We start from the raw sequence: 23,812 nt of genomic DNA, 5'->3' as shown, positions 1-23,812 counted from the left end.
ACTCTAATTGCATTTCCTCCCTGTCAGTACGCCTCAGGTCGCATTGTTAAAGAGACATCTGTTGGGTGTGTGTGTCTCAACTCTCAATGTTAAATAGATATTTGTAGTGTGTGCGTTTGTGTGTGTGTGAGAGAGTGAGAGAGAGAGTCTGTGTGTTTGTATAAGAAAGTATGTGCGTACACATCCATGTCCATGTGTCCATGTGTTATATCTGATTGTATTGGTCAGATGAAAGTAATCTAGATAAGATTATGAATTCAGCTGATAAGATCTGTCTAATGAGTGATGGTGAGATTCAATTTGAACCAGAGTCCTTGATAAATACTAGCTACTTCATTAAAACACAGTCTACCTATCTTACAGCTCTACACAGAAAGGCAGATTTTTGTACATAGATATTTTGATGTTCTGTTGTTTACACAAGACAAACCTAACTCCCTCTCACACATTGTGTGTGTGTGACTGTGTGTTTGCGCGTGTGTGCAGCTTTCCTATCTGACAGACAGACTGATGGCCATAAGCAAAGAGAGGGCTGTCGCCATTGGTATTGTCCTCCCCCTCTTATCCCCCTCCCTCCAGGCTCATTAATCTGCTATTTGCTCTGAGCTCTGAACAGAGAATGCAGGGTGTGTATGTATGTTTGTGTGTGTGTGTGTTTAGTTTGTATACACTGAGTGTAGAAAACATTAGGAACACTGCTCTTTCCATGACATAGACTGACTAGATGAATCCGTGTGAAAGCTATGATCCCTTATTGATGACACTTGTTAAATCCACTTCAATCAGTGTAGCTGAAGGGGAGGAGACAGGTTAAAGAAGGATTGTTAAGCCTTGAGACAATTGAGACATGGATTGTGTATGTTTGCCATTTAAAGGGTGAATGGGCAAGAAAAACGTTTTCGGTGCCTTTGAACAAGGTATGGTAGTAGGTGCCAGGCGCACTGGTTTGTGTCAAGAACTGCAATGCTGCTGGGTTTTTCACGCTCAACAGTTTCCTGTGTGTATCAAGAATGGTCCACCACCCAAAGGACATCCAGCCAACTTGACACAACTGTGGGAAGCATTGGAGTCGACATGGGCCAGCATCCCTGTGGAATGCTTTCGAAAACCTTGTTGAGTCCATGCCCTGACTAATTGAGGCTGTTCTGAGGGCAAAACGGAGTGCAACTCAATATTAGGAAGGTGTTCCTAATGTTTTGTACACTCACAGTCACACACTGCATGTGCATGTATGTGTGTTGTATGTGGGTCTTTGTGTACTCTATATGTATGTGTCAGTGTGTGACTGTGCAGGTGTGTGTGTGTGTGTGTTACCTGGTGTGTTTTATCAAAAGGGATAAGTGTGTGTGTGCCGTACGGCGGTCTGACAGGAAGAGGCTGTAGTGCAGACTTAACCCCTACTGGGCACCAAGACTGCTCTCTCTCACACAAACACACAAACACACACACACACACACACGTCCATGCCGCTACCCCGCAGCCTGCATGTCTGCCAAATCAGTCCTGACTGCACGTTTACACCCCAGACAGCTGAACAGCCTGTATACACACACACATACAGACACACACACACACGCACGCACACACACACATGTTTACAGTCACACACACACAAACACACACACGCACGCACGCAAGCACGCACACACACACGTTTACAGTCACACACACACACAAACACACAAACACACACACACACTGTTTACATTCACACACAAATACAAACACACACACACGCACTCACGCACACACACACACATGTTTACAGTCACACACACAGTCACACACACCCACACACACACACACAAACACACACACACGTATACATTCACACACACACACCATCCACTCACCAGTCTTTACCAACCATACACACCAGCTCAATGTGTTTCCTCATGGTTGCAGAGTAATGATGCTCAAGCGTGCGGGTGTGTGTGAACGTTGATAATGTGACAGGAGCGAGGAGTAGTTACAGACTCTCTACTCCTGATCCAGTTTGATTTAGTACCACGCTGGTGAGTTTCACACTCTGTCAAGACAAGGCAACACAACCTAACACTAATAAGTCATCAACTGCTTGGCTGTCGTAACAGAGAAGACTAGTACAGACTGACACAATCAGTTCACGCTGTAGCTGGGTTAATGCCCGCTGAGACTGAGATTGCATACAGACGCGTGAGGAATCCAACAGTTTCAGATACGCCACAGACCTGTGTTTCTTTGTGTGTGTGTGTGTGTGTGTGTGTGTGTGTGTGTGTGTGTGTGTGTGCGTGTGTGTCTAGAGAGTGGCCTGTGGTGATATGTGACTTCAGTCTTCTCTCACACTGCTAGTTCTCCTGCTGTACCATACGGACAGACTCCAGCCCAACTACACACACACCCCCTGTGACTGGCTAGGCCACGGCAGGACAGCACTCCCTGTGGCTCACACGCACGCACACACGCCGCACACGCTCACACACACACGCACGCCCACACACACACCGTGCCTGACCCAATTACAAAGCGTGGGGGAAAGTGATGAGGAAACAGAGACAACAGACGTCACTGAGAACCAGCTACAGCTCATTTACTGGAATTAATAGAGGATAGCTTGTTTATGGTTTTCACTGAGGGATTTTAAATAAGAAGTAATGATATGGAAAAATCAATTATTACATATCTGATAATTATCTACAATGAAACAAACTATAGAAGAAGAAGAAGAAGAAGAAGAAGAAGAAGAAGAAGAAGAAGAAGAAGAAGAAGAAGAAGAAGAAGAAGAAGAAGAAGAAGAAGAAGAAGAAGAAGAAGAAGAAGAAGAAGAAGAAGAAGAAGAAGAAGAAGAAGAAGAAAACAAAAAAGAAGAAGAAGAAAATGAAGCATTGATCATATATTCAGCTTTGGCAGGTTTGAAGGAGGAGTAGTCTTTCAGTAAGTAATGAATTCTCCTCTGATTAAACAAATATTAATCCCCTGGCTGTTTATTATCTGGAGTCACTGAGCCAGAGAGGCATTGTGGGCCACAGAAATCATGCCAGAGGGCATGATGGGTAAACAAAGCCAGGCCAAGTCGGCCAACCAAACTGACCCATGTAACACTTACTGACCTAGGGAGCAGGGTTGGGGTCAATTCCATTTTATTTCCAGTCAAATTCCAATTGAAATGTTCCTTATTGAAAAGTATTGACGAAAATTAGAATTAGAATTTCAGTGTACTTCCAAAATTGACTGGAATTGAAATGGAATTGACCCCAGCCCTGCTAGGGAGTCTACTATACTACACAACCAGACTGTCTTACAGTCCCATTCATCCCCTCTAGTGACTCCTGACTTACTGCTCTCCTCCGCTACCCTGAAGACTAGCCCCTTGGATTGTATGTGTCTGCTACAATATGTATGGGGACGTGTGTGTGTGTGTGTGTGTGTGTATTGAGTGTCTCTTCAAACAGTCTTTCAGGCCCTGCCTGACTCCTCTCTAGTGAATAGGATCAGTAAAGGCGTCTTGGACCTCTGCTTTTATCACTTTCTCTTTTTATCTGCAACAAATACTCACTCATGCACACACACATACACACACACACACACACACACACACACACACACACACACACACACACACACACACACACACACACACAACGGCTCTAGTAGTCCATATATGGGATAGATACAGGAGAGAGAGGCTGAGAAAGGAATGGACAAGAGGGAGACTGAGAGATGGAGAGGGAGATGGAGAGAGAGATGGAGAGAGATGGAGAAAGAGATGGAGAGGGAGATGGAGATAAAGACGGAGAGAGAGGGAGAGAGAGATGGAGAGAAATAGATAGAGATGAGAGAGAGATAGATAGAGATGGAGAGAGAGATGGAGAGAGAGTTGGAGATAAAGATGGAGCGAGAGATGGAGAGAGAGGGAGATAGAGAGAGATGGAGAGAGAGATGGAGAGAGAGATGGAGAGAGAGTTGAAGATAAAGATGGAGCGAGAGATGGAGAGAGAGGGAGATAGAGATGGAGAGAGAGAGATGGAGAGAGAGAGATGGAGATAAAGATGGAGAGAGAGATGGAGAGAGAGGGAGATAGAGATGGAGAGAGAAATGGAGAGAGAGGGAGATAGAGATGGAGAGAGAGGGAGATAGAGATGGAGAGAGAGATGGAGAGAGAGAGATGAGAGAGAGAGATGGAGATAAAGATGGAGAGAGAGATGGAGAGAGAGGGAGATAGAGATGGAGAGAGAAATGGAGAGAGAGGGAGATAGAGAGGGAGATAGAGATGGAGAGAGAGGGAGATAGAGAGGGAGATAGAGATGGAGAGAGAGATGGAGATGGAGAGACACACATTAACACCAGCATGGCTGGTTGGGCTTTTTAAGGACAGCTGTGTGTGTACATGTACATGTGCGTGTGCGTGTGCGTGTGTGTGTGTGTCAGCTGAGCAAATATCCTCCCGTCAGATCCCACCTCACAACAAAGAACCTCCTAAACACAGATCTAGGATCAGGTTTCCTCCCCCCAAGCTTGAACCATTAGGAGGAATACACCAAACTGACCTTAGATCAGGCAGTGTCTAGGGCCATCCTATCCTAACCTCTGATCCCTTGTGAATAAACATTAAGACAGGCACTCCTCGGGGATGGCCTAAACACACACAGGGGTCCATTCTGTCATCAGTGAGAGAGAGAGACTGGGGTCAGTTACTGAAAGGAGGTAGCTCTATTGTTGTGGAATACACAACAAAAGTTGATATGATCATAATGTTGTTATTTTTTCTAAAACATGAGAAAATAATTAATGTAACACATGTATGACTTGGGAATGAGCTGATTTCAATTTGAAAATATAACTCCCTCAAAAAGGTCTGACTGAGAATATACATATTTATCCAGATATACAGTAGCAAGAGTACTGGCGTGTTTAATATGGAGTGTATTTATTTTCTACACGATTACATTTCTTCTTCTCTCTCTCTCCCCCTCCTCCTCTCTCACGCCCCCTCCCTCTCTCCCTCTCTCCCCCTCTCCCTCTCTCCTCTAGCCTGAGGGAGGTGGGTTGCTGCAGCCTCTTCTAATCAGACAGACAGACAGACAGAGAGCTGCTTCGTTCTAACAGTGCTGCTAATTACTAATCTCACCCCCTCCTAATTGCATACATTACAGACGATCTGCACTGCAGATTAATGCTAAACATTCCCGTGTGACGTGCGTGTGTGTGTATGTCTGTGTGTCTGAATATGTGTGTACTGTATGTGTGTGCTTGTCTAGGTGTTTGTAGGAGTGTGTTTGTGTGTGTTTTCTTTGCTACCACTCTACTTTAACTCTGAATTAGACCCAGAATGGTCCTTGAAGACGGGCGCCGGTTTATAGCTGCGTTACAGAGGCAGGTTGCCAGGGTCTGGGCTGGTCGTCGAGGTCCCCCGGTAACAGTAAAGCCCTCTGTCTCCGTGGAGACGCCAGATGGAGAGACATTAAGATGGTTTCCAAGGAGCCGTTTCAAATAATAAAATATCAATATTTACATTTTAATTACCCACTCTCACTCCCTGAGAGTCTTTGTCATCCTTGATAGAGTGACAGTAGAAGAGAGAGAGAGAGACAGAGAGAGACAGAGGGAGAGCGAGAGAGAGAGAGACAGAGGGAGAGCGAGAGAGAGAGAGAGAGAGAGAGAGAGAGACAGAGAGCGAGAGAGAGAGAGACAGAGGGAGAGCGAGAGAGAGAGAGAGAGAGAGAGAGAGAGAGAGAGAGAGAGAGAGAGAGAGAGAGAGAGAGAGAGAGAGAGAGCGAGAGAGAGAGAGAGAAAGAGAGAGAAAGCGAGAGAGAGAGAGAGAAAGAGAGAGAGCGAGAGAGTGAATGCGAGAGAGAGAGAGAGAGAGAGTGAATGCGAGAGAGAGAGAGAGAGAGAGAGAGAGAGAGAGAGAGAGAGAGAGAGAGAGAGAGAGAGAGAGAGAGAGAGAGAGAGAGAGAGAGAGAGAGAGAGAGAGAGAGAGAGAGAGAGAGAGAGAGAGAAAGACAAGGTTACACTAGGCTGCTTGTGGGTTAGTATGCTCATGTATGTGTGCATGGTGTGTAGGTGTGCATGGTGTGTATGTGTGCATGGTGTGTATGTGTGCATGGTGTGTATGTGTAAGTGTGTGATAAAGAGCCGATAGAGTCAGATAGACTAACTGATGTGTGCTATCGTGTGTTCTAAAGAAGGACATTTATTCTACAGATCAAACCCAAGGAAACAGCCCTGTCTTCTACATTTATTCTCTCTGCTTCTATCCCTCCCTCCTTCCCTCTCTCCTACCTCCTGTCTATTTAGTGTTGATGTCAGCAGGACTGACCCTGTGTGGTGAGATTTCTGTTGGGGGAATAATGATGTGTACACACACACACACACACACACATACAGTGGGGAAAAAAAGTATTTAGTCAGCCACCAATTGTGCAAGTTCTCCCACTTAAAAATATGAGAGAGGCCTGTAATTTTCATCATAGGTACACGTCAACTATGACAGACAAAATGAGAAAAAAATATCCAGAAAATCACATTGTAGGATTATTAATGAATTTATTTGCAAATTATGGTGGAAAATAAGTATTTGGTCAATAACAAAAGTTTCTCAATACTTTGTTATATACCCTTTGTTGGCAATGACACAGGTCAAACGTTTTCTGTAAAGTCTTCACAAGGTTTTCACACACTGTTGCTGGTATTTTGGCCCATTCCTCCATGCAGATCTCCTCTAGAGCAGTGATGTTTTGGGGCTGTCGCTGGGCAACACGGACTTTCAACTCCCTCCAAAGATTTTCTATGGGGTTGAGATCTGGAGACTGGCTAGGCCACTCCAGGACCTTGAAATGCTTCTTACGAAGCCACTCCTTCGTTGCCCGGGCGGTGTGTTTGGGATCATTGTCATGCTGAAAGACCCAGCCACGTTTCATCTTCAATGCCCTTGCTGATGGAAGGAGGTTTTCACTCAAAATCTCACGATACATGGCCCCATTCATTCTTTCCTTTACACGGATCAGTTGTCCTGGTCCCTTTGCAGAAATACAGCCCCAAAGCATGATGTTTCCACCCCCATGCTTCACAGTAGGTATGGTGTTCTTTGGATGCAACTCAGTATTTTTGTCCTCCAAACACGACAAGTTGAGTTTTTACCAAAAAGTTATATTTTGGTTTCATCTGACAATATGACATTCTCCCAATCCTCTTCTGGATCATCCAAATGCACTCTAGCAAACTTCAGATGGGGCTGGACATGTACTGGCTTAAGCAGGGGGACACGTCTCGCACTGCAGGATTTGAGTCCCTGGCGGCGTAGTGTGTTACTGATGGTAGGCTTTGTTACTTTGGTCCCAGCTCTCTGCAGGTCATTCACTAGGTCCCCCCGTGTGGTTCTGGGATTTTTGCTCACCGTTCTTGTGATCATTTTGACCCCACGGGGTGAGATCTTGCGTGGAGCCCCAGATCGAGGGAGATTATCAGTGGTCTTGTATGTCTTCCATTTCATAATAATTGCTCCCACAGTTGATTTCTTCAAACCAAGCTGCTTACCTATTGCAGATTCAGTCTTCCCAGCCTGGTGCAGGTCTACAATTTTGTTTCTGGTTCTTTTGACAGCTCTTTGGTCTTGGCCATAGTGGAGTTTGGAGTGTGACTGTTTGAGGTTGTGGACAGGTGTCTTTTATACTGATAACAAGTTCAAACAGGTGCCATTAATACAGGTAACGAGTGGAGGACAGGGGAGCCTCTTAAAGAAGAAGTTACAGGTCTGTGAGAGCCAGAAATCTTGCTTGTTTGTAGGTGACCAAATACTTATTTTCCACCATAATTTGCAAATAAATTCATTAAAAATCCTACAATGTGATTTTCTGGAGAAAAAAAATCTCAATTTGTCTGTCATAGTTGACGTGTACCTATGATGAAAATTACAGGCCTCTCTCATCTTTTTAAGTGGGAGAACTTGCACAATTGTTGGCTGACTAAATACTTTTTTTCCCCACTGTTCATACACATACACACACACACATCTTTGATCTCAACACGTTCTCTCCACCCCCAACCCCAAACACACACACGCACACATACACACAAACACACACACCACAACAGGACTCCTGTCCCCATGAACCTGTCCCCCAAAAATGAGGACAGGAGAGGGAAGCTTACATGTCTAGCAGGCAGACAGGTGCTAAGGGCTTAGGTTTTATGACTGTGTGTGTGTCCAAGAGCCATATATTCACAGGGATTAAATCATTTTCCCTTACAGATCAATTAACTGTGATCCGACAGCCTATCGATCGCTATCATGGTTATCCTTTAAGAACATGATCCTCCCACAATATTCTGTCTCTCTGACTGCAGCCATAATAATAACACACACACACACACACACACCACACACACAAACCATCTAAAACCCTACAGAACCATTGCAGATTATATATGTGTATGTTTGTATAAGAAATTAAATCCCTGATCTCTTCAATATGAGAATAGATGGCCCGTCCGGATTAATTTCATATTTAGGGATTAGAACTCAAATATGATCAGCCACGACAAACACAGAAGAGAGAGACACACACAGAACAGAGACACACACAGAAGAGAGAGACACACAGAAGAGAGAGACACACACAGAAGAGAGACACACACACAGAAGAGAGAGACAAACACAGAAGAGAGAGACACACAGAATGGTAGAGACACACACAGAAGAGAGAGACACACAGAATGGTAGAGGGAGGAAGGGAGACAGAGAAAGCAGAGAGAAAATGAGACAGAAAGAGAGAGAGAAACAGAGGGGATGGAGAGAGACAGAAGGGGATGGAGAGAGACAGAGTGGATGAAGAGAGACAGAGGGGATGGAGAGAGACAGAGGGGATGGAGAGAGACAGAGGGGATGGAGAGAGACAGAAGGGGGTGGAGAGAGAGAGGAGGAAGAGAGAGGGAGAGATAAAGAGATGGAGAGATAGCCCCTCTCTTCTAGCAGGCCTTAATGCTTTCAAGACAAGACATTACCCCCATTCCACTGCCATGAGCACCTTTTAATTTCTGAAAAAGCTACGGCTGAAAATCTTAATTAATTGTTCCATACTGCTTCAGGGTCATTATGCATGGCAATAAAGGACGTGTAATTATTACATTTTACAGCCATTACCGAGGCTGAGAGATCGTATGTCATCATCAGGCCTGGCCAATGGCTTGGTGAACACACACAGCGAGCTTGATGGAGCACACACACACGTCATAAAGGAACACACACAGGGATGCATGCACACATGCACACACACAAACGCACACACATACACACACACACCCTTGATGGAGTACTCACACACGGATTTGTCAAGCCCAAACAATAACCCAGCCTGCCAGCCATCCAGCCAGCTGCAATCCAGCTAGCTGCCCACAGATGAAACAGATCAAGATTAAATAGAACCCTGGACATAAACGCTACTGCAATGGCTAGCGTGGGCTGTCTGTCTGTGTGTCTGTGCAGTGTGAATCTGAAGCTCAATAATTGAGAACGATAGATGTGTCTCTCTTCTCTGTGTGTGTGTGTCTGTGCCCAGTGAACCATCTCTAGATGGATGCAGATCACAGGGTAACACAAACAAGCAGTAATTGAGGCAGGTGGAAGCTGGCTTTCCTATACAATGACACATGGCCACTTTACAGCTGCCTCAATCTCTCACACACACATGCACAGGCACAATATACATCAAACCAGCATCAGGAACAGAAATGGGTGGCTGTTTGTATATAGAGAGTGTGTGTGTGTGTCCTTGTGTGTGTGTAGGCCTACATCGTGATCAAACCAGTAGCATCCGGGGAGAGCTGTCTGTTTGTTCTTGTGCAACCAAGGAGAGTTCTGGGCTCTGCCTTACAGAGCTACAGAAGCCCACTGTCTGAACGAGACCATCCCTCTCCGCTACACAGGAAGTGGGGGATGAAGGGAACGAGAGAGGAGTATGAAAGGAATATGCTGATGGGGGGAAGAGGAGGGAAACGATCTGCTAGGAAAGGTAGTGGCAATATCCCACACTGGAGAAGCTCAAAGGAGCCATGCTGCTGTAGGAGCACACAAAAGGAGAGAGGGAGCGAGAGAGGAGAAAGGATATTTTGGATGGACACACTGGAGTAATTTGAAAGAAGGAGTAAAAAAAGCGAGGGACTATGTGTCTGACCATTGAGGAGTGGAGGTAGAGGTATGGGATGGAGTGTGTGTGTGTGTGTGTGTGTGTTACAAGCCATCTTCTATAATTATAGGAAGATTAACTACACTGAGTTCTAAAACCTCTCTGTTGAAACCACTGGAGAGAGATGAGCTACACAGAGAGAGAGAGAGAGCCATGGCGCTGTAGGATAACAATGGACATCTGTCAGTATTACCATAATAATAGAAACAGACCTGATAGCTTTCAACCCCTATTCACACACACACATTGTCCTGTATTTGTCACTAATATCAAACACAGAGGGGCTCTTCTCATTGCTCTGTGCTGGGGTAAATGGGACCTGTACACTAACGAGGTTTGACAGTGGCACACACAAGCTCACACGCACGCATGCCCACACAAACTGCAAATGATTGATAATAAATATCTATTCAAACATTTGAACCATAAAAGCAGTATAGGAAAGTTAGCCATAGCAGGGACATTGTATAATTAAGCAATAATTGCCGAGGGGGTGTGGTATATGGCCAATATACCACGGTTAAAGGCTGTTCTTAGCCACGACGCAACGCGGAGTGCCTGGAAACAGCCCTTAGTCGTGGTATATTGGCAATATACCACAAACCCCCAAGGTGCCTTATTGCTATTATAAACTGGTTACCAACGTAATTAGGGCAGTAAAAAATTTTGGGGTCATACCCGTGGTATATGGTCTGATATACCACGGCTGTCAGCCAATCAGCATTCAGGGCTCGAACCACCCAGTTTATAATTAGATACAACACATTAGCTTCAGTATATAAACAGAACACCCTGATGTCTGTTGTCCCTAACAAGAGTTAAATCGTGCTAGGCGGCTAGTCACCTGAGTGTATGAGGGCCGGAGCGCAGCCTGGGCTGGAGCTAAAATATGTCCAATCATTTTATTCATAAGCAACACACTGAGGTTCACCAGACGCCTCTCTCTGTCCCCGACCGCATCCATAATCATTTACATCATTATTAACCAGGACAGGACAGGACACACACACACACACACACACACACACACACACACACACACACACACACACACACACACACAACCAGGAGATCCCTGGTTAGGCTGTTTCGAGTGTGAGGGCTATAACTCGTCACAGCCAGCCGACAGCTTCGCTCCAATCCCATTTCCCTGCCTGCTTGTTCCCTGATGGAAAGGATGCCCCCCTCTGAACTATTATTTTGGAGAGAGGGAGGAGGGGAGGGAGGGTGGATGGAGGGGAAGAGAGAGAGACGATGGCCATTTCATGCTTGTCTGTGAACTTTGCATGAACTGGCAGAAATAATGTGATGCGATGACAAGCCTGTTCCACCTCACAGTACATCTGATGTATGCGTATGTGTGTGTGTGTGTCTCGGGGCGGGTGTGTGAGGGGAAGATGAGTTAAAATGAAGTTTGGTTTGTGTGTAATTACAACCATCTATCTTTATGCTCCAGCAGCATGTCAGCAAATTGAAAATAGTAAAAATGGACGGTTCATTCTGATATTTAATGATTGGCGCAGACACACCATTGATTCATTGGTTACTTACCGATGTGAAACATTTGCATATTATTAGATGGAGATTACTAGGGGCCGTCAGATTGCATTGATGCCGCCCTGCGCTGTCTGATGGATTGATTTGATTTGCAAATGTAATCAAACTAATAAGAGAGAAGAAATGAGGGATAATGCCTTGTTTTTGTAAACGGGCACTCACACAGGGCAGCCCTCTCACTATTTCTGTCAGCCGGGTCCTCGCTGTCATAGGCTAAGCCTGATGCAGACGCACACAGACAGGTGACAGGTGTTTGTGTGTGTGTGTGGGGGGGGGGGCGACATGTTGCACACATCTGCAGGAGAAAGATGTGTGTGTCAAGTGTCAGGTCATTCTAATCTATGGCATAGGGTGTGTGTCAGCTCTGAGGTGTGACCTGATGAGGTACATAAACAAATTGTGTGTGTGTGTGTGTGTGTCTGACTGCTCTCAACTTTACTAAACAAATGTGTCCTTTATAGAGCGAGACAACATGGATGTGTGTCGTCACGGACACATCGTCTTGGAGACGCCAGCGGCGCTGTGATGACACAATAAACACAGGTGGTGGAACAGGCAGAGAGTTAACATGCCAAATGTGCCTTCACATTGTTTGTGTGTGTGTGTGTGTGTGAGTCCACAGTCAAAATGTGCCTTCACTCTGTGGGTTTATGTGTGTGAGTACATAGTCAAAATGTGCCTTCACTGTGTGGGTTTATGTGTGTGTGAGTACATAGTCAAAATGTGCCTTCACTGTGTGGGTTTATGTGTGTTCATAGTGGACAATGTGGATGTTCTATACAGTAGGGAAATGGGTGAGGAGTATGACTAGACAAACACAGCTCTATTGGAACAAGATGGCTCCTCTCTCTGGTGCCAACCACAAAACACCCCCACATTTTAGTCATTTAGCAGACGCTCTTATCCAGAGCGACTTACAGGATCAATTAGGGTTAAGTGCCTTGCTCAAGGGCACATCGACAGATTTTTCACCTAGTCTGCTCTGGGATTAGAACCAGCAACCTTTTGGTTACTGGCACAACACTCTTAACCACTAAGCTACCTGCCGCACATTACAATCCCAATGTCTGATACTCGTATCTGTATCACACTAGGTTAAAAGAAAACAGCATGAAATCAAGTCAACTGTTATATTCTTCGCTGTTGGGAGAACACCTCCATTTTTGCCAAAAAGCTTTTTTTACATTCATTGAAAACAGTAACTCCCCTTTATAAACTCTTAACATGGGACCAACACTTTACATGTTGCGTTTATTGGTAGAGGTGGGGTATGTGCAGCATAAGCTACGGACAATGAACACAATTACATTTTATCGTTGGCAATTTGAATGCACAGAGATACCTTGACGAGATCCTGAGGCCAATTGTCGTGCCATTCATCCGCAGCCATCATCTCATGTTTCAGCATGATAATGCACGGCCCCATGTCGCAAAGATCTGTACACAATTCCTGGAAGCTGAAAATGTTCTTCCATGGCCTGCATACTCACCAGATATGTCACCCATTGAGCATGTTTCGAATACTCTGGATCGACGTGTACGACAGCATGTTCCAGTTCCCTACAATATCCAGCAATTGAAGAGGAGTGGGACAACATTCCACAGGCCACAATCAACAGAGTGATCAACTCTATGCGAAGGAGATGTGTCGCACTGCATGAGGCAAATGGGGGTCACAACATATACTGACTGGTTTTCTGATCCACACCCCTACCTTTTTTTAAAGGTATGTGTGACCAAGAGATGCATATCTGTATTCCCAGTCATGTGAAATCTATTGATTAGGGCCTAATGAATTTATTTCAATTGACTGATTTCCTTATTTGAAATCGTATATACAGTTGGTCGGAAATAAAGTCGGAAGTTTACATACACTTTGGTTGGAGTCATTAAAACTAGTTTTTCAACCACTCCACAAATTTCTTGTTAACAAACTATAGTTTTGGCAAGTCGGTTAGGACATCTACTTTGTGCATGACACAAGTACTTTTTCTGACAATTGTTTACAGACAGATTATTTCACTTATAATTCACTGTATCACAATTCCAGTGGGTCAGAAGTTTACATACACTAAATTGACTGTGCCTTTAAACAGCTTGGAATATTCCAGAAAATGATGTCATGGCTTTAGAAGCTTCTGATAGGCTAATTGACATCATTTGAGTCAATTGGAGGTGTACCTGTGGATGTATTTCAAGGCCTACCTTCAAACTCGGTGCCTCTTTGCTTGACATCATGGGAAAATCAAAAGAAATCAGCCAAGACCTCAGAAAAGAAATTGTAGACCTCCACAAGTCTGGTTCGTCCTTGGGAGCAATTTCCAAATGCTACCACGTTCATCTGTACAAACAACAGTACGCAAGTATAAACACCATAGGACCACGCAGCCGTCATACCGCTCAGGAAGGAGACGCGTTCTGTCTCCTAGAGATGAACGTACTTTGGTGCGAAAAGTGCAAATCAATCCCAGAACAACAGCAAAGGACCTTGTGAAGATGCTGGAGGAAACAGGTACAAAAGTATCTATATCCACAGTAAAACGAGTCCTATATTGACATAACCTGAAAGGCCGCTCAGCAAGGAAGAATCCACTGCTCCAAAACTGCCATAAAAATGCCAGAGTACAGTTTGCAACTGCACATGGGGACAAAGATCATACTTTTTGGAGAAATGTCCTCTGGTCTGATGAAACAAAAATAGAACTGTTTGGCCATAATGACCATCTTTATGTTTGGAGGAAAAAAGGGGGATGCTTGCAAGCCGAAGAACACCATCCCATCCGTGAAGCACGGGGGTGGCAGCATCATGCTGTGGGGGTGCTTTGCTGCAGGAGGGACTGGTGCACTTCACAAAATAGATGGCATCATGAGGAAGGAAAATTATGTGGATATATTGAAGCAACATCTCAAGACATCAGTCAGGAAGTTAAAGCTTGGTCGCAAATGGGTCTTCCAAATGGACAATGACCCCAAGCATACTTCCAAAGTTGTGGCAAATGGCTTAAGGACAACAAAGTCAAGGTATTGGAGTGGCCATCACAAAGTCCTGACCTCAATCCTATAGAAAATGTGTGGGCCGGACTGAAAAAGTGTATGCGAGCAAGGAGGCCTACAAACCTGACTCAGTTACACCAGCTCTGTCAGGAGGAATGGGCCAAAATCCACCCAACTTATTGTGGGAAGCTTGTGGAAGGCTACCCGAAACGTTTGACCCAAGTTAAACAATTTTAAAGGCAATGCTACCAAATACTAATTGAGTTTATGTAAACGTCTGACCCACTGGGAATGTGATGAAAGAAATAAAAGCTTAAATAAATAATTCTCTCTACTATTATTCTGACATTTCACATTCTTAAATTAAAGTGGTGATCCTAACTGACCTAAAACAGGGAATTCTTACTCGGATTAAATGTCAGGAATTGTGAAAAACTGAGTTGAAATGTATTTGGCTAAGGTGTATGTAAACTTCCGACTTCAACTGTATACACCCATCTAGTACCGGGTCGGACCCCCCTTTGCCTCCAGAACAGCCTGAATTCTTCAAGGGATTGAACGTTGCTCATTTGGTATCAAGGGACCTAACATGTGCCAGGAAAACATTCCCACCACCCCCAGCCTGTACCGTTGACACCAGCCTGTACCGTTGACACCTGAAACTGGGAGTTATCAGACCAGGCGATGTTTTTCCACTCTTCAATTGTCCAGTGTTGTTGATCGCTGGAGCTGCTTCTTCTTGTTTTTAGCCGATAGGAGTGGAACCTGGTGTGGTCGTCTGCCGCAATAGCCCATCCGTGACAAGGACTGACGAGTTGTGCGTTCCAAGATGCCGTTCTGCATACCACTGTTGTACTGCTCCGTTATTTGTCTGTTTGTGGCCAGCCTGTTAGCTTGCACAATTTTTGCCATTATCCTTCCACATCTCATCAACGAGCTGTTTTCGCCCACAGGACTGCCACTGACTGGATGTTTTTTGTTTGTCGCACCATTCTCAGTAAACCCTAGACACTGTCGTGCGTGAAAAGCCCAGGAGACCAGCCGGTAGGAGTGAACCATTTTCGTGAACATGTACCTAATAAACTGTCCACTGAGTATATTATTGATATGTATTAAATAATGCAAATAATTTTGGTAGTTCTGTCAGCTTCTTCAGTGGGGAACCTGCTCTCCTCTAGTAGTTGGTGAGATATGAAGCTGAAGTTATTATTAGATGACATTAACAGGACTAGGACCATAGACGCATTGTGCAGAGACACACCCTCTGATACTGATTGGTGAGATATGAGATGTCAAAAGAGAGACATGACACTAGCAGTAACATCCTGAGAAGGTCAAGAGATGAGAAAGAGGCAAGATGAAGCTAGAGGACATGAAAAAAGAGAAGACGACAGTCACTTCAGAAGAAAGAGAGGAAAGACAGGGGAGGAGAAAGAAAGAGAAGAGGAGAAGGAGAGACATGGACCAACAACACCCGAGGCTTCATCTAATAAGAATGCTAAACTTAATCCACATTCCGGGGCCTGATATCAAATATTCTTTTGATAATTTGATTTCATCAATATTTGTATTCATCTGCAAACACTGTCTGTTTGTTTGCTGGCGAGGCGACCGCGGCACACTTGAAAACAACATGTCATTCTCAAAATGTGTTATCTTCGACTGTGCCCAGATTAAAGTGGTCAAAGATACGCAGTGCACAGCTCAAAGGAATGCACAGGGAATGAGATAGCTCAGGGAGTTAACGGATAAATACTCATCAGTGCTATGACACACACACACACACACACTGTAACCACGCGCACACAAACGCACACACATGCACACACATGCCTTCATGTACACATGCCTTCATGTACATATGTACATACAGTATCTGCCTTAAATATTTGTACCTCTGCACATTGATCTGGTGATGGTACTCCCTGTATATAGCTCCATCATTGATCTGGTACTGGTAATTCCATCATTGTGTATTTTATTTTATTCCTCGTGTTACTGTCTTATTTGTATTATTATTTTTCAACTCTGCATCGTTGGGAAGGGCTCGTAAGTAAGCATTTCACGGTAAAGCCTACAGCAGTTGTATTCGCCGCATGTGACAAATAACATTTGATTTGATTTGATGCACACACCGTTCACACGCACGCATACATTCACACTCAAGCACACACACAACTTAATTAACACACAACACTGGCCATATCTCCAGCAAATATCACACAACAATATGTAACTCATTAATATACAAAGGCTAAATCTACCAACCAAAATATAGCAATAAGTCAACCAATGTGCAAACATTATGTGCTTTCATGTGTGGGTGTTTGTGAGAAGTCACCTTGTCTCTGTGTCATGTCGCTTGCTGTAGTGCATCTTTGGTACAGTAGCCATGAAGAAAAGAGACAGGGAGCTCTGGGAGTATATGTCCCCTTATCCCTCCCTCTCCCCTTCAATCCCACTCTTCTCTCTCTCTCTCTCTCTCTCTCTCTCTCTCTCTCTCTCTCTCTCTCTCTCTCTCTCTCTCTCTCTCTCTCTCTCTCTCTCTCTCTCTCTCTCTCTCTCTCTCTCTCTCTCTCTCTCTCTCTCTCTCTCTCTCTCTCTCTCTCTCTCTCTCTAGGTTAGGACACCTATAAATGTGTTGCAGTCATGTAGCTGGCCACATGTAAAAGCCATCAAACCAGCCTACATGAGCATGTTATTCATTTATATATGTGTGGGTGTGTGTGTGTGAGTGGTAAGCAGGAGGTGGACAACATGTGGTGGTTGTCACAGTGAACCTACTGGCCAGGACAGAATGAGGACAAGCATCCTAGCCCTGACTTGTGCTAGCGTTAGCATGCTATTTCCGATTAGCGTTGACTGTACCATAACAACATGGTACCGTTAGCATGCTACTCTGACTAGCGCCTGTGTGAGTACCAAGAGAGAGAGAGAGAGAGAGAGAGAGAGAGAGAGAGAGAGAGAGAGAGAGAGAGAGAGAGAGTCGCTCTGGATAAGAGCGTCTGCTAAATGACGTAAATGTAAATGTAAATGTAGAGAGAGAGAGAGAGAGAGAGAGAGGAGAGAGAGAGAGAGAGAGAGAGAGAGAGAGAGAGAGAAAAATGGGGGGGAGAAGAGAACTGCAGACAGGAGTGGCCGTTTAGGGAGGGATGGCACAGTTTCATGTAGCCAGTAATTTACTGCCAGCCTCACGTGCAGCCTAACAACGAATTTACGGATTGATGACATCACCAGACATTATTGAGCAGCCACGGGTGAGACACTGAACTGACATCAGCACTACCCTATACACACATCTGTCTCCCTGTCTCTCACACACACTCACACACATCCAGTACTCTCTCTTACCCTAAAACACATACACACACACACACACACACACACACACACACACACACACACACACAAACACACCTCTGTTTGTGGATGTCAGGGTTAATTTAGTGGTGCTATCCCGTTGGATAAAGAGGAGAGGAACCCTGCTGAAAGAGAACATTTGATTTGCTAAAAGGAGCTGAGGCCTTCTATTAATCAATATTTACCTCGTGGCAGGACACAGGCTCTGTCTGGCTGACTGGCTGACTGGCTGACTGGCTGACTGGCTGACTGGCTGACTGACTGACTCATTTACAGATTGGTTGGAGAGGGGAAAGGAGAGACGGGATGTGGGGTTGAAAGGGGAGGGGCAGGGAGGGGAGAGGTTAACAGAGGCAGACTTGGGGGAGGGAATAGGGTTAAAGGTTATACAAGGGCTTAGAAGTGGGATGTGGGGTTAGGGAGAGGGGGTTAGGGGTTATGGAGGGGTGGGCGGGCGGGCGGGAGGGTTATGGTGGAATTTGGAGAGGAGGGGTTAGGGTTTGAGTGGGGTATAGATAAAAGGAGTTAGGGTGTGTAGAGCCCTGTTAGCACAATGCACACACAAGGGAGAGGTTAGAACAGGGTCAGAAGGGCTTCATGAGGGAAGGACAACATCCTCAGATAAACCAAGCACCTCTTCTCTATCTTCCAACTGTCTCCCCCTGTTTCACCCGTTCCTCTGCCTTCTCTCATCTCCTGCTGTTCTCTCCCCCCATTTCCCCCTTACCTCCTCCAATCACCTGATTAACACATGTCGTCAACCCAACAACTTGCAGAAATACCCAAACAAATATATAAAAAGGAAATTAACGTGTGTGTGTAGCCTGGAGGTAGCTTTGTGAGCTTGTTCCTGGCTCTAATGCATATTGAGCGGGGGTGGGTTAAGCCGTAGATATGGGTAGCCAATCAGAGTGACAATTCAATCACACGCGCACGTGCACGCTCGTGGAGATGTGCTAGAATAGGCACCTGCAGCTCTTTACTTAACGAGGTTTCACAGCCATGTTCTAATCCCTCACAACACAACAATACCACTAACCACCCAGATGATAATCACCTTAACACACACACATACACACGCACGCGCACCACCACCGCTCTGATACCAGGCCTGGGATTCCCCCTCTCTCTTACCCCCCTCACACATTCTGTCACCCCTCTCACCTCTTTCTTCCACCTTATTCCTCTCTCACTCCCTCTCTCCTCATCCCCCTCTCACCTCCCCTCACCACTCTTTCATATGGTATTACAGAGACAATACAGAGTCAGAGAGAGAGAGAGGCAGGCAGAAGGACAGACAGACAGAGAGAGAGGCAGGCAGAAGGACAGGCAGACAGAGAGAGAGGCAGAGAGAAGGACAGACAGAGAGAGAGGCAGAGAGAAGGACAGAGAGACAGAGAGAGAGGAAGGCAGGCAGGCAGAAGGACAGACAGACAGAGAGAGAGGCAGGCAGAAGGACAGACAGACAGAGAGAGAGGCAGGCAGAAGGACAGACAGACAGAGAGAGGGAGAGAGAGAGGCAGAGAGAATCAAAAAGACAGAGCAGCAGAGAGAGCAGGGGAAGGATAGAGAGGGGGGGGGGAGAGCAGAAATGAAGTGGACTGTGTCAGAGTCTCAGAGAGCGCCTCAGTATCTACATAAAAGAGATTAAAGCAGACAGGCCTCCATTCTACAGCTCAATCATATTGTGTTAGCACGCGCTTATCCTCTGCCCAGCCAAATTGAAAGGGAAAGAAAGAAAGAAAGAAAGAGTCTCCGAGATAGGGGCACAGAATGGGAGAAGCCTCAGCAATTTGGCCGTCCATAAAGGCTTGGTAATGGTGGTAGGGTCTGTCGTGGTGAAAAGGCAGTGTTGGGCCCGACGTCCATTCATGTCCTGAACACGTCAAGTCAAGTACCACTGCCTGCCTTTGTATAGCAGATAAGACATGTCGCCTTGGCACGACAGAACACTTTCTTTCTTTTTATTCACCTCATACAGAGAGAGAACGAGAGAGGTGGAGGAAGGGAGAGGAAAAAGCCTAATTCTATTGACAGATAAAAGTAATTTAGAATGGTCTTTCTTTTTTCTTCTTCAGTCCTTTTTAAATATTGGCTTTCCGCCTGCCTCCCCCATTCTAGTGTGAGACAGACCCAGCCCCCTACACAGTCACATGAAATGCAGCCTAATATGTCAGTAAAGTGTGTGTGTGAATGAGGTAAGCCCCTAAATGAGATTCCTCACTCTAATCATTATAGAGAGTGAAAGCAATTCGCATCTTGACTTCATATCATTCTCTTAAAGCCTGTATTTGGTGGAATGCTAGAGTCCCATATGTTTACTGGTGTGTGTGTGTGTGTGTGTGTGATTTTGCGCTCCTAATAGCATATCAAATGTTTGCATCAGTATGTAAATGAGATAAAAAATACTCACACACTCTCATAAAGAAACCCAGCCTGATCCTGTTAGAACAGAAACCAGTGGTTAGAGAGTGTGTGTAGCGGCATGTCACGGGGGTTGGCGAGATGAGAAGCGGAGTGTCTTTAAGTGCGTCGAGCGACACTCACATACACACACACACTCACACACACACTCACAGCCTCCTCGTTATCCGTCTCTCTCTCTCTCGGCGGCAGCCTCCGTAATACTGAGTGATGTTTAAATTAGTTTACAATTTGCCTTCTCCGCGCCTCCGCCGGCTCTTAAGCTTCTGGAGCTCTGAGGTGTCAGCGCGCCTCCTAACCAGCGTAACAAATTGTTGCCCGTACGGCAGACACCTAATGACTCGAAATTAGCTGTGGCACAAGCCTGACAGTTTGTTACGACTGTTAGCGACAGCGCGGCCGGATCATGAGCCATGAATTGGTTTCAGCTCTCTCCCTCTCTTTTCTCCATTTTCTTTTTTTTTCTCTCTCTCTCTACGGGAGAGGAGGCAATTTGATTTGATTAAAACAATTACTGTAGCATAGAATAGCCAGACACAAAAGCTTGCGAGGTAGTCAACACTAGACATGAGGAAGGGAGGGGGTTAAGAATGGAAAGGTGTGGGGTAGGGCTCTATGTGTGTGTGTGTGTGTGTGTGTGTGTGTGTGTGTGTGTGTGTGTGTGTGTGTGTGTGTGTGTGTGTGTGTGTGTGTGTGTGTATATATACTGTTTGCAAGTGGCTGATAGAGAATGTGGAGGAGGTATATTTCACTCTGAGAGAAACGACAATCCTATCCGCTGTGTGTGAACGCTAGATCACCTCAATGGGGTGTTGTGTGTGTGTGTGTGTGTGTGTGTGTGTGTGTGTGTGTACCTGCGTGTGTGTGTGTGAGATAGCATTAGATCACTTCTCCATGGATGCAGTGAGGTTTTCATCATGATGTGGTGGCAACCCCCTGCCTCGACACACACACACACACACACAGATGAGCTCCATCCTCCTCCATCGGGGCAGGATTGCCTTCCTCCGTCTAATCACGCCATCATCTATCCTCCGCCGAGCAATCGCTCCGCGCCCAGCGCACACGGAGGAGAGGTGAGCTATCTCCACTCGCTCAGACACACACAGACACATACACACAATCGTCACAGCTCCCCATCCTCTGTGTATTCTCTGAATAGAGTACTGACAGAGGTACTAGTGTATAAGCACACAGTCATAATATGTGTGTGCATGTGTTTGTGTGTGTGTGTGTGTGTGACTGTGCATATCAGTCTCTCCAGGATGTCACAGGGATTTGTTGTGATATTTGCTGGCAAAAATGCTTGATTTTGCTGAAGCAATTTTGACATTTTGCATGGCAATATGCAATGGTTTTGTCCAGCGCGAAAATGTGCTGATGAGGGAAAACGTTTTTTTTTTACGTGTGGCTTGATTGAACCATATTATGCAGTAAATGTACGGAGATTGGTTGAAATTGCAAGCCCTCTTTTTGTACTGCGGTGATAGGTCAGTTCTATGCGATAACACTGGGACGATTTGACTGTTTTATGCAGAAATAGTGATAGATGATTGGTCAAATTTACAAGCTCTCACATAATACGGAATCCTGGAGGGACTGGCATATCTACCGTATCTGTCTATCTATGTGTAAGTGTGTACCAGTTTCTGTTCATTTTCAACTACTGTAGTGACAGCCCCTGTTTCCCCCATCCCTCCTTCCTTCCCAGTTTGTGGTGTTAATCTGACCACATTCTCTGTAATCTAGGCTAATCTGAGAGTTGCCTTGCCTCTCTACAGCCTCTCACAGCAAAAACCAGACAACCCACAAACCCAGATTAGCTATGTGCTCACACACACACACACACACACACACACACACACACACACACACACACACACACACACACACACACACACACACACACACACACACACACACACACACACACACACACACACACACAGCTCCGGCTCAGATTAACAGTAAAAGAAGAGCTTTGTTAAGGAGATTGACACATGGAAGAGTGATAACAGAGTGATAACAGAGTGATAACCAGAGTGATAACAGAGTGATAGCAGAGTGATAACAGAGTGATAACCAGAGTGATAACAGAGTGATAGCAGAGTGATAACAGAGTGATAACCAGAGTGATAACAGAGTGATAGCAGAGTGATAACAGAGTGATAACAGAGTGATAACAGAGTGATAGAGGGAGGAAAGGGATAGAAGGCAGGATGGAACACTACAAAATAGAACAAAACATGAATCCCTCAAATGATCAAATGATAGTCTGTCGGAATCCATGTCGTGTTTCTTCGTGTTTGCTGTATTTTTATGTAAATTGATGGGTTTCAACATTTGTTGTATCAGTTTAGGGGTCAGTGGTTCGGGTGAGTTTATGTCACAAGTGATCAGACGGGGTCAGGAGTTCAGGCCGTCTGGGGTCAGTAGTCATGAGAGGGGTCGTGATAGGATTTGAGGTGAGGTGAGGGGTCAGGGCGAGAGTCTTACCTGGGATGAGCTCCGACCGAACAGACGATGTTGACAGTCTTTGTGTTGGTGTTCTGTGTCATTTTGTGAACCTGGGGATATATGTGGCTAAGCGTGTGCGTCATTGAGTTTTACCAATGTGTAGGTCTACCTGGGATGTTCTCAGCCCAGTCGATGTTGAATCTGTGTGTGTAGACACGTGCTTAGTGTGTATGTGTAAGCCCGTACCTGGGATGTGTTTGGCCCAGCCGATGTTGACCACCAGCTCTCGGTCAGCTAGGTCACACAGCGTGGTCAGGGCCTTGATGTCACTGTCGGGGACGGTAGGGTCAGGCATGGCGTAGATCTTCTCAGGCTCGGCCACCAGCAGGTGGGACACGATCTTATTATCTGCAAGGCAGCCAAAGGGAACTGGGTGACCACCGAGAGAGAACAGAGAGACAGGGTCAAATCAACACACGCTCAACATGGAGAAAACTCAGATCATTATCATGCTGTTGTGCAGTACATGAGGTGCAATGGATGCGTGTGTGAGTTGATGTTACGATCATTGTCATTACACATAGTCTACAATAGTTCTTCAACTGTCATTTTTGTCTTCAAAATGATTCTATAAGGATTCTAGATGGTTCTACAACGGGCCCAGTGTGAGGGAGCCTCAATGATAATCTAAAGCAAAATACAATGCTCAGAGAATTCTAGATACAGTGAGGGAAAAAAGTATTTGATCCCCTGCTGATTTTGTACGTTTTCCCACTGACAAAGAAATCATCAGTCTATAATTTTAATGGTAGGTTTATTTGAACAGTGAGAGACAGAATAACAACAAAAAAATCCAG

The 23,812-nt window shown here is 45.3% G+C and overlaps 1 protein-coding gene across 1 annotated transcript in view; it reads right to left on the bottom strand.

Moving 5' to 3' along the window:
* LOC311118349 (estrogen-related receptor gamma) overlaps positions 1 to 23,376 on the bottom strand; it is a gene marked incomplete at its 3' end in the record, with an annotated part of 31,674 nt that extends 8,298 nt beyond the window's left edge. Inside the window, exon 1 of the mRNA XM_084193162.1 lies at positions 23,202 to 23,376. Within this exon, the coding sequence (XP_084049288.1) occupies positions 23,202 to 23,310 (109 nt within the window). The 5' untranslated portion in view covers positions 23,311 to 23,376. The remainder of the gene's footprint in view (positions 1 to 23,201) is intronic.
* Positions 23,377 to 23,812: the final 436 nt, after the last annotated feature.

Source organism: Coregonus lavaretus (genome assembly GCF_964263955.1).
Source record: "Coregonus lavaretus genome assembly, contig: HAP1_SCAFFOLD_2245, whole genome shotgun sequence".
NCBI lineage: Eukaryota > Metazoa > Chordata > Actinopteri > Salmoniformes > Salmonidae > Coregonus > Coregonus lavaretus.
This window is presented reverse-complemented; position numbering and strand designations above follow the sequence as displayed.